This window comes from Stegostoma tigrinum, chromosome 17 (assembly GCF_030684315.1).
Source record: "Stegostoma tigrinum isolate sSteTig4 chromosome 17, sSteTig4.hap1, whole genome shotgun sequence".
NCBI classification, from domain to species: Eukaryota; Metazoa; Chordata; class Chondrichthyes; order Orectolobiformes; family Stegostomatidae; genus Stegostoma; species Stegostoma tigrinum.
The window spans coordinates 53,586,437-53,604,316 of NC_081370.1; the positions used below are offsets into that span (position 1 = coordinate 53,586,437).

The 17,880-nt window shown below is 41.3% G+C and overlaps 1 protein-coding gene across 1 annotated transcript in view; it reads left to right on the forward strand.

Annotated features, from left to right (window-relative positions):
* Positions 1-17,880, forward strand: part of mettl15 (methyltransferase 15, mitochondrial 12S rRNA N4-cytidine) — a 118,182-nt gene that overhangs the window by 82,875 nt on the left and 17,427 nt on the right. The window contains exon 4 of the mRNA XM_048545702.2: positions 2,394-2,572. Within this exon, the coding sequence (XP_048401659.1) occupies positions 2,394-2,572 (179 nt within the window). The remainder of the gene's footprint in view (positions 1-2,393; positions 2,573-17,880) is intronic.

The window sequence follows — 17,880 nt, forward strand, 5'->3', positions numbered from 1 at the left end:
ATTCTACAGATTGTTGTTATTATATTATTGGCTTTGAAAATTGCTTATCCAATTTGAACTTAATGCAATTTAACAATACAGAATCCTCTGAAGTTAATAAACATGCCTAAATATTTCCTACTATGTGACAATTGTAACTGAATTTCGATTAATTCAAATTTATCCAATTAGATTCCCTCAGCTAAACTTTGAGATATGTCCATTTGTTATGAAAATAAGCCTTGTGTTTTTTCTTCGAGGACTGTTTTGTGCAGTTCAGGGTTTTTGGGTGGTTAGAACTAACAGGGATATAATAGAGGAAATATGATTTTGTTTTGGTACTTGTTAAAATTTAAATACAGAAAGAAACCTTCCTACCCCTGACCAGCACTTCAGTTCATCCTGTCTGTGTCACTGAAATTCCACAATGGAACAGAATTACTGAAACCTAACTTGCCTCTTCTGCTCCGTGGCCTCAATTATTTTTCTTTGTGTTTATCAAATCCCTTTCAAATAAGAGTGAAATGGCTTCAGTACCCTACTTGTGCTAATAAATTCAAGTTTTAGGAGCTGTTTAAAATAAAACCTTCTGCCTTTCGCATTATGTTTTCAGTCACTAGACGAATTTGGAATTCTGAATTTCTGTATAGTTCTTTAAATTTTCCCCACATACTCAAAACCTAAAACTGATCATTGTTCCCGAAATAATTGGAAGTCTCTGGAACTTGCCGGTCTGTCCCATATATTCATGCATTGCAAATTGATGCACTGAACTGAATATGTTTTGTGGGTTAGAATAGGCAGCAGTACAGTCATGATAGATTTGAAAGATCTGCGCAGCCATCAGTTTTAAAGCACTCAGATTGTTTACTCTTTTTGGTGATCATAGTAGCCAACTGTATAGGTCTGGATGAAAGGCACACAATTTTAGCAAAAATTTTCAGGAGCACACTTATGTAGTTCTCTGTTTAGATACCAATCCATTTGAAATTAGATGTTTTGCAATTAATTTTGCCTCAAAGGTGAGTCTTGATACAATAAAGTACGGCTTTACAGATTACTTCCTCCACTGAGGTCCAGAAGTGAACAAATATGCAACACTTTGAATCCAGAAGGGAAAGCCATATTCAGTGTTTTTCTTGGGGAGGATGGTCTTTTGAACTGGACTCAGTTGAACATTATACAGCACAAGACAAACCAGTCAAAATAGCAGACATGATAAATCATGTAATCCTTGTCAGAGTATCAAGTTTAAAACTATTTGGGTTGGGTCTTTGCTGTATAATCATTGTCAGTCAATCCTGTGATCAATTGGAATAGAGGATCTTGATCCCATTTTCCACAAATTCACTCAGAGTCTTTCTCCTCATTTTGTAGGCAGTACATTGCCTTATAACACTCAAATGTCAAGATGCTGCTCACAGTTTCATTTTATTTTTGAGACAACTAAAAGCATGTCAGAGTTCTGCTGCTTTGTCTCTAAAATGATTTGTGCCATGGAGATCAAAAATCATATAGAGCACACTTTTTTGTTTCACAAATAGAGAACAAAACACTCTTATTGAGAGTAAGTTTTAAACCATGCTACATTTGGTCCAAAGTCAGCAAATTACAAACTGTTGAAGATGAAATAGTGTCAATAAGATTGCATCAGCATGATTTGGCTTATCAATAATTTGTATCTAAGTTGACATGAGTTGTGTGATGGAAACTGATGGAAGTCAGTCTGAACATGTATTTTCTACCAGGAATTCAAATTGAAATTACCAACAGCTAAAGCTTTTCAATCTTTGTTCTTGAAAATAACCTATTAATTATTATAAGATTAATTTCCTAAATTATATGGAATCGATATTGCTTATTAATTGCCAGAAGGATGAAGTATAAATGTTTGTTATTCAAGATAAATTCTGAGAATACAAAGTTGTTTTGTACGTATGAATTATTCCATATAGGAGTAGTTAAATTTCTATTTCATTCAATACATAAAACTGACTGATCTGTCTTCTAAATTTGTAAGCAGACAATAAAGAGAGCTCTGCTCCACACAGCAAACTTATTTTTAGACTGGGGTTCAGTTACTTTTGACTAAGTATAGCATATATCTTTGTTAAAAGAACAGGAGGCTAAAATTTCTGAAATCTGTTGATTTTCATACATTCCTGGCAGTGAGTCAAAATTAGAATTCCAACCTAATATTCTGTGACTTCAACTAAAGTAGTTTTAATTAGGTTTTCATCTGAAGATGAAGATGCACTGTGAAATATCTTTTTAAACTATTTGTTGCCAAAAAGAACCTCAAAAATTCTTGTATGCCATCCGCATTTCAGCTCCGTCTCTCTCTCTGCTGTGAAGCTTCACCTCTGTCAATGAAAATGACGTCAAAGAAATTAATTGGCTCCTCTTGTGCGTAGGTACCCTGACATGCCCACCGCAGCTGACGTGGTGAATGCCTTAGATCAACAGTCGCTTGCGTCCATCTTGAGGATCTACGGAGAAGAAAGGCATGCAAAGAAAATAGCTGCAGCAATCGCACAGGCACGCAGCATCTATCCCATCACTCGCACTCAGCAGCTCGCCAGTATAGTTGCAGGTATTCTCACTAATTCCAGCCAGTGTCTGGAAGGAAAATACTAATCTTAAAAGTCCCAATGGGACCTATTTGTACTGTATACATGCAGGTACTAATCCTGTGCATTGTGCTTTTGATGTCAGAGTTTTATTTTGGAGTCAAGAATAAAAATCAACAAATTAGATTTGACATTCTGAAAATATTATCCTGCTGGATTATTATGTAATATTTTCTTCTTAATTGGGGATGACGAATTATTGCAGTGTAAATTGCCTGTTAGTTAAAACTGAAATAGATGGGATATTTTTAATTGAATCCATTCCCGAGAATCTTTGTAGACGTGTAAATCAACAAATGTCTTTGAATGAAATTAAAGCTTAATATTGACTGATACACACACAAGATGCTGCAAAAGCAATTTGATCCCCAGTAAAAATTTGCTGCCTTTACTGTGAGGTATTTGTAAAGCAGCCTCTTAATTATCCGCACATTCTGAATCTCCCAGGTGATTCAAACAATTGCAAGCTCACTGTAATGAACCATTAAGGTTTGCTCTCCATAAGTATGTGTCTGAAAGCTGCTTTTAACAATTTGCTTACATTTATTCTGTTGTTGAAAAGTTGCTGAGTTTTATAATTTAATTGCTGTATATGTGAGCAATTCCATTAGTTTCAGAATGTAAACTATAGTTGCTCTGTAAAGGATAGTATTTCAGTACATAGTCAAACTTGGATAAGTGGAGGTTTAAACAACTTTTTACAAATGCAGGTGCTGCTGATGTCCATAATCATCAGAAATTTTGATTCCAAATGGAAAATATATTACCAGGATTTATTTTATTGTTTCTGCTTGAACGTTGCTATTAATTAAACTAATCAGATCTTTCAATTTTAATTAGTTCTGCATCAGGATGGTAAAAAAACATGATGCGATTATCATGGATTGAATAATTGTGTCACATCAGTAAATCACCAGCATTTTTTAAAAAAAAATGAGGAGTTTATTTGTGCCGGGGGACCATATGTGAGTCATAGCCTTAATTGTCACAGTATCTGACAGCTTGCTTCCTTTTCTTGTCATTTCAACAACTCTGAGTTTGGTTCTCTGTAGACAATGTAATCTTTGGGGTTTTTTTAACATAGCTTGAAAGTGTTCGAGAACCGTATGACTAATATGCAAGTTTGTAGATCTTTATTTGGCTGTTTAGTACTATTTTGTCAGGTAAGGAAATCTCATTATCATCACTCTACTGTTTCCCAAATGGTTTGGTCACTGTTAACCACTTTTAAAATTTTAATCCAACTAACTTATTACAATGAAACAAAGAACTGTGAATGCTGGAGATCTGAAACACACAGGAACAGAAATTGATGGAGAAACTCAGCAGGCCAGGCAGAATCTGTCAAGAGTTTAATAAAAAAAGAGTTAACATTCCTGGTTTAGTATGTTTTTATTTAGAAATGGTAGCAACTAAGCAACAGGGTATTGATGCTGATGATGGGTACGTGTGTGTGGGGATGGTGGACAAGCTGGTGATGGGAGAGAGGGTGTGCTGATATGTAGCGATTTATCTCAGGGGGAAAAAAAAAGACAACAAATTAGGCAGGTGAAAAGGATTATTGCTAGTAAGCCGGGGCAGAAGAGAAGCTAAGTGAATGATAAATGGGGGCAATGGCTAGGCAAAAATAGCTGTGCTGGAAGCAACCCACATCATGACAAGCCCTGGGATGTGGGAGACTGGTCATCAACATGGAAGGTGGTGTTCATGGTCTAAAATTAATAAACTTGACATTGAGTCCAGAAGGCTGTAATTTCCAAATGGAAGATGTAGTGTTGCTGTTGAGTTGAGTCCCACTGAAGCACTGCAGCAGGCCTGAGACCCAAATGTTGGCAAGGAAATGTGGTGTGATGTGTTGAAGTGACATGTTCCTCACGTCTCTTCTACATTGTGGGGGTGGGAGATGAAACACTGTCTGCCACTTTGCAGAACACCTACATTCAGTCCTGAGCTTCCAGTTGCCTGTCACTAAATGCTAAATGCAGAGCCATCACCTACCTGCTCACTCCCTTTCCTCTCCACCCACCCCTGTCATTAGCATCAGTAACACCTTTTCCTAGCTATCAGTTCTGAAGAAAGATCACTAGACTCAAAATGTTAACTGTGTTCCTCCCTCCACAGGAGCTGTCAGACCTGATAAATTTCTCTGGCAATATCTGTTATTTATTGTTCCTTAATGATGCCTTTCAGAAGTGTGGGTGAGGAAGATTGAATAGAGATTTGTGTCTGATAACATAAATTATATGGTTAATTTGGTTAATAAACCAAAACAATTTTATGTTCCTGTCAATTCTTTTGCTTGTTAAAGCCAGAGAAGGCACGGTTTTTGGATCTCACCTCTTTCATCCTCTACCTATTTATCAGAATCCAAATGTGCTTTTTGAGGAGAATCAACTGTTTTGTGATACCGTTTCCCAGATCTCATGGGTTTTCTACATGAGTTTGCTCCAGTTTCCTCCCACAGTCCAAAGATGTTCAGGTTAGGTGGATTGGGCAAGCTAAGTTGCCCAAAGTAACCAAGGATGTTAGGTGGATTAGCCGTGGAAAATGCAGAGGTACAGGGATAGGGTGGGGGGTGGGTCTAGGTGGGATGCTCTTTGGAGGGTCACTGTAGACTTGATGGATCAAGTGGCCTGTTTCCATACTTGTTAAAATTCATAGGATGAGGACATCGCTGAAAAGGCAGCATTTATTGCCCATCCCTAATTGCCCAGAGGGCACTTAGCAGTGGGCCTGGAGTCATATGTAGGCCAAGCCAGGCAAGGATGGCAGTTTCCTTCCTTAACAGGACATTAGTGAACCAGATGGGTTTTTCTGACAATCGGCAATGGTCAACATTAGATTCTTAATTCCAGATTTTTTTTTTAAACCATCTGCTGTGGTGGGATTTCCAAACTCAGGACTCCAGAATTTTATCTGGGTCTCTGGATTAACAGTCCAATGATAATACCATTTAGGCCATTTCCTCCCCAATATAACTGTAGGGATTCTATGAGTCTGTGATCTCTGTTCAGGTAGATGACCTCATGGTGATCAGAAAACATTCCAGCCAGAGACAGATAGTGCAATGTATTTTAAAAGAAACTTGTTCCATGACTAGTAACAATCATACTTCTGTTTTGAGTTTTGTTGAAGTAAGTGGTAGAACCTTTTGCAGGAATTCCTGAAGTAATTGTTAGGACCCATATTAATATAAGCAAGAGGCAAGTCTTTTTGCAGATGGTACATAGAAAATTATGCCATGAAGTCCCTTTTGCACCCCCTTCCACCCCCAGTTTCCACCTGAAGAACAGGTACTGCATAGACCAATATCATGTCAATGGACTCCAATTGAAATTTATTGAAAATGTAAAACTTTTTCAGTCATACGTAAAAACATTTTCAATGTATATAGATTTTGATTGAACCTCTGTTTCTTGGCAGAATATATCCTATTTTCATCTTTAGCGTCCTACTCAGTACTCTCGTTCTATAAACAGAAAATAAATTGCTGTAGATCCGTCTCAAATCTGGCTTTCAATTGAGAAAATAATGGCTACGATTTTTGTGATAGGTTCCCTGTTGTGCAATTCAGTAAATTACTTCAAAACGTTTGATTTTCTGGTGTATTCAAAACTTTATCTTGGGTCTTTTGTTGATGAATCAGTAAAACTACAAGGCATGAGGTGAAAAAACTCAAGCAAATTCTCAAATTAGGGTTAAGTAATTCTGTGTGACTTTGTAGAGTAGCATGAAGAAGAGATATGGGGACAACTTCGTATTTGTGCAATTATCTGCCATGTTGAAGGAGAGTGGCTCATAACACTATGTATTTTGCTCAGTGACTGAAGCGCACTGAATTGACTTACATACTAAAATGGAAAATATATTCATGTTTTGGTATGATGGGCCACTCAGCCAGCGCACATCATCAGTTATGAAGACAGCATATCTCCCATTTGATATTCCCTGCTCTTCACTCTCCTCATGGATGATGAGGTTGGTAGCAGTAATAGTAGAACCTGCCAGAAATCTATACAAGAAATCTCTCTAAATTGGACATAGCAAGTCGCTGAAGGAGGAATTTTGCCCCGAATACAGGGGCAATGATGGGTCAGTTTGGAAAAAATGGTATTATAAGAAAAGTGTGATTATTGACGTTGAGAAGAAGCGTCTAGTCATGCACCCATAGTTTGAACGCGAGACAAGAATCATGGCAATCTGTGATGAGGGGCCTTTTTGCATGCATTTACATTTCATTACTACCTATTTTCACTCTATATATAATAGCAGTTTGCTATTTTTCCCCATGCAATAGAAAGAAACTAGATAGAAACATTCCTGACTTTTTATTAAAAAAATGCCCAGGTAAGCACCTACCATCTCCAGATCACTGCCTGCTTCTTTGGGCCTCCATCTTGGACACCAGTCTCCAAAACCTCAGGGCAAACTCCATGGATAGTGACAGCTGCTGTCCCTGACCCCCAGTGACAGAGGTCAGCATTGGACAAGCACCAGCCTCACTACATTATTATGAAATGTCTCTGACACATTTAAAATAAATTTAACGACTTCATGCTGCAAGTTTGGAGTGCACAGATACCCTTTGTGTTAATGTTGCTGCCAAATCACTTTGCATGTTGTGACTAACACCCATCATGCATCAGAGCAGGTTATACCACAGGAGTGTTTGCTTACTTTTATAACACTCAGTTGTTTTATACCAACTTGAAAGCTCACAACATCTCTGCCCTGCTTTTTTTTGCTTTGTAACCTGAATCAAAACTTAAAGGCCTGCTGTACTTCTGTCTTGCTTTGCCTTTTAGCACAGACAGATGGCCAGGCAGTTTGTCATGGTTGTCAGCAATGATCTTCAAAGGGGGTGGACAGGTTGCTGTGTGATACTTTGCTACATCCTTGTCAAACCTACAACAAGTGCCAAGAACTTATTTAGTAAATGCACTATGTAGTTCTTGGTCAAGTCAGGGAGGCCCAACAGTGAGACAAGAACAGAGTCCAATTTCAATCCAGGCCTTGGACATGGTTGGTTAGCTGCTTGGAGTCAGTAAAGTCCATGGAATAAGCTATTATCAATCCCGCAGGCCTGTTGCACCCAGTCAGGAGATTAGCAATATCTCAGTTGGAGAACTCCACAGAGATCAGTCAGGAATTATTCGTCAGTCCAGGCTTCCCTTCCAAATTGGATTGGGGTCTGATGTTTGTTCACTGTACAACCAGGCAGGTTATCAGAGGCCATTGCTGTGATTTGGAAATTGGAGGCTCAGAATCAATGAGATTGACAGGGAGGTCAATGAAGAAAAGAAGCTGAAGGTTTGGGAGGATTTCCTGGATTAACGGGCTGAGCCTGTGAACCATTCTGCCAAGTATGAACTGTGTTGCCTTCCATTTGAATGTGTGTTGTAAATGTACAATGGAAATGAAAGATGGCTGCCACCATACCCGAAGTTGGTAGTAGAAGTGGTTATTCCTATCTGAGTGTGCAGGCAGTCTTGTTAACAGTGTGAGGCCTTTCAAGCAACAATCAGTTGCTTACATTGTACACGTTAAAGACATTGTTAGTTGTGCAAACCAGCATGCGAATAGCATGTAGTGGCCATCTCAGTAAGACACAAATCCTGATCACGAGCAATCCTGACCATGTATTGCTTTTTATAAATTGATCATAGTTATCTCAGTGATAATACCTGTAAGTTTTAAATAACGGCTGCAAAATACCAAAAAGCATGGCAGAGATGTTGTGAGCTTTCAAGTAGGCACAATGTGAGTGAGTGTTATGAAAGCAAACAAAGAACCCTGAGGTGCACGCTGCTGTGATGCATGATGGGTGCCAGTGAAGAAAGTTATGTAAGTTTATAAAGAGATCTTGATCAGTTGGGCCAATGGACTGAAGAGTGGCAGATGGAGTTTAATGTCGATAAATGCAAGGTATTGCATTTTGGAAAAACAACAAAGACAAGACGTAGACAATTAAAAGTAGGGCCTTGGGTCATGTCCAGAGAGGCCTGCAGATTCAAGTACATAATTCTTTGAAATTTGCATCAAATAGGTGACGAGGTGATTAAGGTGGCATTTAGCATGCTTGCCATTGTTGCTCAGACCATTGAATATAGGAGTTGGGAAATCATGCTGAACCTGTACAGGATGTTAATGAGGCCATTGTTGGAGTACTGTGTACAGTACTGGTCATCTTGTTATTAGAAAGAATGTTATTAAAATTGGAGAGGGTTCAGAAAAGATTTACCAGGATGTTGCCAAGACCGGAGGATTTGAGCTATGTGGATAGGCTGTGACTTTCTTCAGTGTAGTGTAGGAGATTGAAGGGTGACTGTATAGAGCTTTAAAAATTCAAGAGGGGTGTAGATTAAGTGAATAGCAAAGGCCTTTTCCCTAGAGTGGGGGAATTCAAATCTAGGGGGGGTATATCTTTAAGGGAGAACAGAAAAATGTAAAAGGGACTTAAGGGCAACTTTTTCACACAGAGCGTGGTTTGTACGTTGAATGTCTATGGATAATTATGTGACTAGGAAGGGTTTCGAGGGATATGGGCCAGGAACAGGCAGATGGTACTAGTTTAGTTTGGGGATATATTTTGTCTGGTCTGGCTGGGCTGAAGTGTTTGTTTCCTTGTTGTATGACTATGACTTGAAGTGGTAGATGCAGATACAGTTAGAACATTTAAAAGACATTTGGATAGATACATTAATAGAAAAGGCTTAGAGGGATATGTGCCCTCACAGGTAAGTGGGACTGGCTTAGTTTGGGAAACTTTGACATTGACTAGTTGGACCGAAAGATCTGATTCCGTGCTGTATGGCTGTATAACTCAATAACTGGCTGCTTCCAGAAATTCACTGTGGATCATTGCATGGCATTTCTCAGCTTTTCACCCATAAATGTATCAAGGCTGTTACTGATGCAGTGCAAGACAGATAGCACAGTTCCATTCCATTTTTTTCCATGACCAGTCAGTGCTGTAGCCCAGATAATAAGATTTGCCAATATATCTGGCCTCCCCTAGGTGTAGGTCACGATAGAAGGTGCACACAATGTGTTGAGAGCACTATAATCACAACATGACTGACTTCAACACAAAGGATTTCATTTCATCAATGTGCTCGTCATCTGTGACCATGCATACCCAACTTGCGAAGTCTACACCAGCTGCCGTGATGTCAAATCCTTGAGAGCTCACATTTTACTATTTAATTTCAAGGACTGGATGCCATGCGAGAATTGCTACCAGAAGACAAGGGCTACCTACTGCAACCACAGTTAACCCCATTTTATAACACCCCTGATTGGATTCAGATATACTGAATTTCTGCATTGTGGAAATTGGAGATTAGACCAGTTGAGGGCAGGTCTGTTCTTAGTGCATTTATTTTGAATAGTCAGGGCATACAAGGAGGAATCCTTTGAAGTGTAGAAGGTTTTGCTTCCTTTGAGAGTGGAGGGTCAGGGATCCTGGAGGTATGAGGCCATGTGCCCTTTGGAATTGTTAACAGTGGAGAAGATTGTGTGTGTGTTTGTAAAAGGTACATAAGTCCCAGGAGCTGTTACTTCATCAATAGATCTATCAAAAAGTGACAAGCTTCATCAAAATGCTCTTCTCAATGCAAAGTACTTTGTGTTTTAGAACTTCAATTAATAAATTTCTGTTTTCACCTGAGTCCATGGGTACTTGTGAATACTTTTGAGTTGGTTTGGTCGATGATTGGGGGATAGGGTTCTGCAAGGAAATAGGCAGTAAATTAGTGTAAGATATTAGAGGAACCAAATAGGAGGGCTAGCAGGCCAATGGAACATCGGCGACATAGGAGATGGGTCAAAGGCATATTACAGCGCCAATGTTAAGACAGTGTCTTGGCAAATTGAGTAGCTCGGGCTGCTGAGAAGGCTGTCAACTAAATGGGGTGTAGGGGTTTCTTGAGAGAGGTTAGAGGGAATATGGAAGTTTGCAAAAGGAATGGTGGAAGTGCAGGGCAATTATTTAGGCAAAAATACCCAGATTGGAGCAGGAAAAAATAAAATTTGCAAACACTTCTAAAAATGGCAAATAGGGTCAAAAAGGGGAACACAATTGCAAAAAGGCAAAATTAAGACTCTTTACTTAATTAATTTTGTTCTGAATATGATGTGTGTTTAATGCCATAGTATGGATTAATTGGTATGACCTTCTAACCTTTATGGAGATATGTTTGCAAGGAGAAAGCTGGGAACTAAAGAATCAGGGCTATATAACCTTTCCAAAGGACATACAGGAAAGAAAGTATGGGTATGCGTGTAGTTTTTTTTAAGTAAAGGAAGGAATAAATATAATAACAAGAATAGTCTTGGATGGAAGATGACGAATCCATTTGTGTGGAGGTAAGAGCTAAGGGAAAGAAGACATTGGTGAAGAGTAATCTATAGGCCTCCTAATGGTAGTTATACTGTAGGCCAAAGAATAAATCATGAGACACTGAGGGCATGTTTGACAGATAATATGTTAATAATGGTTAACTTTATGTGGATTGGGATACCATGTGGGCAGAGGAATCCACAGGAATAATTCCCCATTTTGCAAACATGCTGTCCTTTTTAAAAAAAAAAATTGGAACAGAAAATGCACAATGTGGCAAAGATCAGTGGTAAGCCAGAGGCTTGGACAAGTTTTAAAACCCAACAAAAGAGAAATTTTGAAGAAGGAAGAAAATAAAATGGATGAACTAGCTAGTAATATGAGGGAGGCCAAAGTAAACATAAACCTCTTAGAAAATGAAATTAGGGAAGTAATAATGGGAAATCAGGATATGGCAGAGTAGCTGAATAAACTCAGCAGCATGATGGCTTAGTGGTTAGCACCACTGATTCTCACCGCCAGGGACCTGGGTTCAATTCCAGCCTTGGGTGACTGTCTGTGTAGAGTTTACATACTCACCTCATGTCTGTCTGTGTTTCCTCCTATAGTCCAAAAAATATGCAGGTTAGATGGATTGCCCATGGCAAATTGCCCTTTAGTGGCCAGGGATGTGCAGGCTGGGTGAGTTAGCCATGGTAAATGCAGGATTAGTGGGAGTAGGGTGGAGGGCTGTGTCTGGGTGGGATGTTCTTTGAAGGGTCAGTCGAGATGCAGTGGGCCAAATGGCTTGTTTCCACACTGTAAGGAGTCTCTGATGTATGAAATGCTTTGTATCAGACTTCACAATGTAACACGCAAACAGCTTTCCGAAAAAAACTAAATAATTAAGAGACAAAAGTGGGTAATTAAATAAATAAAATTTCTATTACTAGAGAAAATGTACTAATGGAACTAAAGGCTGATAAGTCTCCTGGACCTGATATGGTGTATCCTAGATTTTAAAGGAACAGGCTACGAACATAGTGAGTGTACCAGTAGCAATCCTCAAAATTTTGCAGGTATCCCTCAGAATTTGAATACTGTCAATGTAATCCTATTCAAAAGGAAAGAGACAAAAATGATGTAACCATAAACCAGAGATAATGGGAACTGCAGATGCTGGAGAATCCAAGACAACAAAATGTGAGGCTGGATGAACACAGCAGGCCCAGCAGCATCTCAGGAGCACAAAAGCTGACGTTTTGGGCCTAGACCCTTCATCAGAGAGGGGAATGGGGTGAGGGTTCTGGAATAAATAGGGAGAGAGGGGGAGGCGGACCGAAGATGGAGAGAAAAGAAGATAGGTGGAGAGAGTATAGGTGGGGAGGTAGGGAGGGGATAGGTCAGTCCAGGGAAGACGGACAGGTCAAGGAGGTGGGATGAGGTTAGTAGGTAGATGGGGGTGCGGCTTGGGGTGGGAGGAAGGGATGGGTGAGAGGAAGAACAGGTTAGGGAGGCGGAGACAGGTTGGACTGGTTTTGGGATGCAGTGGGTGGAGTGGAGGAGCTGGGCTGGTTGTGTGGTGCAGTGTGGGGAGGGGATGAACTGGGCTGGTTTAGGGATGCAGTTGGGGAAGGGGAGATTTTGAAACTGGTGAAGTCCACATTGATACCATTAGGCTGCAGGGTTCCCAGGCGGAATATGAGTTGCTGTTCCTGCAACCTTCGGGTGGCATCATTGTGGCAGTGCAGGAGGCCCATGATGGACATGTCATCTAAAGAATGGGAGGGGGAGTGGAAATGGTTTGCGACTGGGAGGTGCAGTAGTTTGTTGCGAACTGAACGGAGGTGTTCTGCAAAGCGGTCTCCAAGCCTGCGCTTGGTTTCCCCAATGTAGAGGAAGCCACACCGGGTACAGTGGATGCAGTATACCACATTGGCAGATGTGCAGGTGAACCTCTGCTTAATGTGTAATGTCATCTTGGGGCCTGGGATAGGGGTGAGGGAGGTGGTGTGGGGGCAAGTGTAGCATTTCCTGCGGTTGCAGGGGAAGGTGCCGGGTGTGGTGGGGTTGGAGGGCAGTGTGGAGCGAACAAGGGAGTCACGGAGAGAGTGGTCTCTCCGGAAAGCAGACGGGAGGGGATGGAAAAATGTCTTGGGTGGTGGGGTCAGATTGTAGATGGCGGAAGTGTCGGAGGATGATGCGTTGTATCCGGAGGTTGGTGGGGTGGTGTGTGAGAACGAGGGGGAACCTCTTTGGGCGGTTGTGGCGGGGGCGGGGTGTGAGAGACGTGTTGCGGGAAATACGGGAGACGCGGTCGAGGGCGTTCTCTATCACTGTGGGGGGAAAGTTGCGGTCCTTGAAGAATTTGGACATCTGGGATGTGCGGTAGTGGAATGCCTTGTCGTGGGAGCAGATGCGGCGGAGGCGGAGGAATTGGGAATAGGGGATGGAATTTTTACAGGAGGGTGGGTGGGAGGAGGTGTATTCTAGGTAGCTGTGGGAGTCGGTGGGCTTGAAATGGACATCAGTTACAAGCTGGTTGCCTGAGATGGAGACTGAGAGGCAACCAGCTTGTAACTGATGTCCATTTCAAGCCCACCGACTCCCACAGCTACCTAGAATACACCTCCTCCCACCCACCCTCCTGCAAAAATTCCATCCCCTATTCCCAATTCCTCCGCCTCCACCGCATCTGCTCCCACGACAAGACATTCCACTCCCGCACATCCCAGATGTCCAAATTCTTCAAGGACCGCAACTTTCCCCCCACAGTGATAGAGAACGCCCTCGACCGCGTCTCCCGTATTTCCCGCAACACGTCTCTCACACCCCGCCCCTGCCACAACCGCCCAAAGAGGATCCCCGTCGTTCTCACACACCACCCCACCAACCTCCGGATACAACGCATCATCCTCCGACACTTCCGCCATCTACAATCCGACCCCACCACCCAAGACATTTTTCCATCCCCACCCCTGTCTGCTTTCCAGAGAGACCACTCTCGCCGTGACTCCCTTATTCGCTCCGCACTGCCCTCCAACCCCACCACACCCGGCACCTTCCCCTGCAACCGCAGGAAATGCTACACTTGCCCCCACACCTCCCCCCTCACCCCTATCCCAGGCCCCAAGATGACATTACACATTAAGCAGAGGTTCACCTGCACATCTGCCAATGTGGTATACTGCATCCACTGTACCCGGTGTGGCCCCCTCTACATTGGGGAAACCAAGCGCAGGCTTGGAGACCGCTTTGCAGAACACCTCTGTTCAGTTCGCAACAAACTACTGCACCTCCCAGTCGCAAACCATTTCCACTCCCCCTCCCATTCTTTAGATGACATGTCCATCATGGGCCTCCTGCACTGCCACAATGATGCCACCCGAAGGTTGCAGGAACAGCAACTCATATTCCGCCTGGGAACCCTGCAGCCTAATGGTATCAATGTGGACTTCATCAGTTTCAAAATCTCCCCTTCCCCCAACTGCATCCCTAAACCAGCCCAGTTCGTCCCCTCCCCCCACTGCACCACACAACCAGCCCAGCTCCTCCACTCCACCCACTGCATCCCAAAACCAGTCCAATCTGTCTCCGCCTCCCTAACCTGTTCATCCTCTCACCCATCCCTTCCTCCCACCCCACGCCGCACCCCCATCTACCTACTAACCTCATCCCACCTCCTTGACCTGTCCGTCTTCCCTGGACTGACCTATCCCCTTCCTACCTCCCCACCTATACTCTCTCCACCTATCTTCTTTTCTCTCCATCTTCGGTCTGCCTCCCCCTCTCTCCCTGTTTATTCCAGAACCCTCACCCCATCCCCCTCTCTGATGAAGGGTCTAGGCCCGACACGTCAGCTTTTGTGCTCCTGAGATGCTGCTTGGCCTGCTGTGTTCATCCAGCCTCACATTTTGTAACCATAAACCAGTTAGTTTTACATCTGCCATTGGAATATGTGGCAGTTTATTATAATAGATGTAATAATGGTAGCCATTATGCGTAAATTAAATAAATTAGCAGATAATAAGGATGGCAAATGGAAGAGTGACCTTTATTTAAAAGGGGTGTAAAGATAGGGAAGTCTTACTAAAACTGCACATCATACTCATTAGAAAACACCAGGAATACTGAGAACTGTTTTGGTTCCTTACCTAAGGAAAGATATACTGGCATTGGACACAGTCCAGAGAAGATTTACTAGGTTGTTTCTAGGTATGGAAGGATATTCTTATAAGGAGAGTTTGAGTCGATTTGAGTCTGAATGGATTGGCTGTTAGAAGAATGAACAGTGACTTGATTGAAACATTTAGGGGCTTCACAGGGTAGATGTTGAGAGGTTATTTCCATTTGTGGAAGAACTAGGACCAGAAGGTATAATCTCATAGTGAAGTATCACCTATTTAAGACAGCAATGAGGAATTTCTTCTCAGAGTAGTGAATCTGTGTAATTCTTCAGCATGGAAGGCAGTAGAGATTGTGTCATTAAATATAATCATGACTGAAATAGATTTTTAACTTGGAAAGGAAAAAGATAGGGAAGTGGCATTGAGGACTATCAAAACTCATTAAATGTTGAAGCAGTCTCAATAGGCTGGCCTATTTCTGCCCCTATGCCTTCTCGTCTCTTGGTTGGGGGATTTGGGATGTGTGGAACAAAGGCTTGGGAGATGGAGGGACTGGAGGAATGTTTTATATTTTATTCTTTTTATTTTTAACCATGGTGCTGGAAGCTTGAGGTAGGCTTCCCAGACAGCTGGCCTGTAGAACTAGCAGCTTCTTCAGTCCAGCTCTCAAAACAGCATTCTTCTCCTGTAAAGGCAGGCCAGGCTCATGGAGCTAGAAATCCTCCACACTCCGATACCTCATTCAGGAAAGAATATAGAATGAGATTTAGATATTCAAATAATATTTTGATATTAGAAAAACAACGGTTACCATGTGTTACAATAAATATTAATATACCATTCATCCAAAATTTCATATACAGATTATGTTACAAGAAATGACAGCTTAGAGGAACCTCTAGATAGCTTCTTTGTGTCAACAACCAATGTTGCTTAGTGACACTACAATACATTGGATTTTTAACCATAGTTACTAAATGGAACTTTTCTCCTACTCCTATATTGTCTTCATTTTCTGTATTTAGTCCTCTTTCGCTGAATCAATAAGTTATATTAAGATATGGATCTATGGGTTGTTAAGTGCAATTCTTAACTATCCTGGATTTTATGTTAGTGGTCAAATGAGATTTGCCAATGACCACGACCAAAGCTGTTGTAAAGATGTACTGAGCCCTATTGTATGAATTTCCCTGTTCCATTTGGATTATCATTGACCAGAAACTGAATTGGACTAGCCATATAAGTATTGTTTTCAGGGCAGGTCAGAGGCTAGGAATCTTGCAATGAGTAACTCATTACCTAACTCCCCAAAGCCCGTCCATCTCCAAGATACCAATCAGGAGTATGATGGAATACTCAGAAGTTGTCTGGATGACTGCAGCTTCAACAGCATTGACCACTGCTTCAGCCTCTCCAGGATGCACTACAGAAATTCACCAAGGTTCTTCAGACAGAATATTCCAAACCCACCAGCTGTAACATCTACATGGACAGGGGAGGCAGTTACACAGGAGCAGCACCACTCCAATTTCTCATTTAAGCTACTCAAGATCTTAACTTAGAAATATATTGCTGCTGCATTGGTATCACTAGATCAAAATCCTGGTACTGAACCCTCAACAGCATTCTAAGTGACCTACATTAATTGGAGTGCAGCAGTTCTCGGAGGTAGCTTGCTATTACCATCTCAAGGACAACTCAAACTGTGCAATAAATGCTGGACCAGCCAGTAAAGCTCACATGCCTATGAATATATTTTTTAATAAAAATTGTCTGGCACATGAGGATTTGTGGCACCCTGTAGCTGTGGCATCATTGTAAAGGCTAAGCAGCCAATCACATTAAATAATTTGTGCAGGTATCAAGATGCAAGCAGGTTTTATCAATCACTTTGTGTAAGTTAACAGAAAACAAAACATAGATTGCGTCATAAATGAAAGATGAAATATTAGACATCTATTAAGAAAACTTAACATTTTAACCTGCAGAATTTTTATAATGGAATAGAGAAATGCATTGTTCCCCAAACATTATTTTTTTCCGGGCCAGAGATGCTATCAAACAGTAATTTAGTATGCTTCTAAAATTTCAGATTAAAAACTGAAAGAACTGCGGATGCTGTAAATCAGGAACAAAATCAGAGTTGCTGGAAAAGCCCTGCAGGTCTGGCAGCATCTGTGAAGGAGAAACCAGAGTTAATGTTTTGGGTCCGGTGACCCTTTCTCAGAATTCATAAAATTTCAGTTCCACTTTTTAATGACAGCAACTCGCATCAATTTAGAAATTTTTATAGATGATTTCTACCCCTGGGTACTACTGCTGTAATGCAAGTGGAGGAAGAGGAAATCTCACTCAGAAATTCCTGTATTTCTACTTTTTACTGAACACTACAGGAAGTTGCTGTCAGTTTCATACAGTATTGATGACAGAATACAAACAGTGACACCAGCATCACAATCCAAAAGTGTTGGGTATGTATGAATCTATCAAATGGATCCACCCAAAGAGTAAGCTGCAAGAAAAGAAATTACAGAGTTAACCATGGCTTCAGCTTGTATTTCAATAACACCTATAATGCTGTTGCACACCACAGGTATTATTAAAATTGAAAAATTTGGTGCCTGGTTACATAAGATAGTAGGATAGATGAAGATGAACTTCATTTGTGGAAGATTTTAAGCAGTATTTTAAAAGATGGCAGTCCAATTTCAGTGTCCTAAAATAAACACGCTTTTATTTGATGTGTTGTTGCAGTTATATAGGGCTTTGGTGACACCACACCTAGAATATTGTGTGCAGTTTTTGTTTCCTTTTCTGAGGAAGG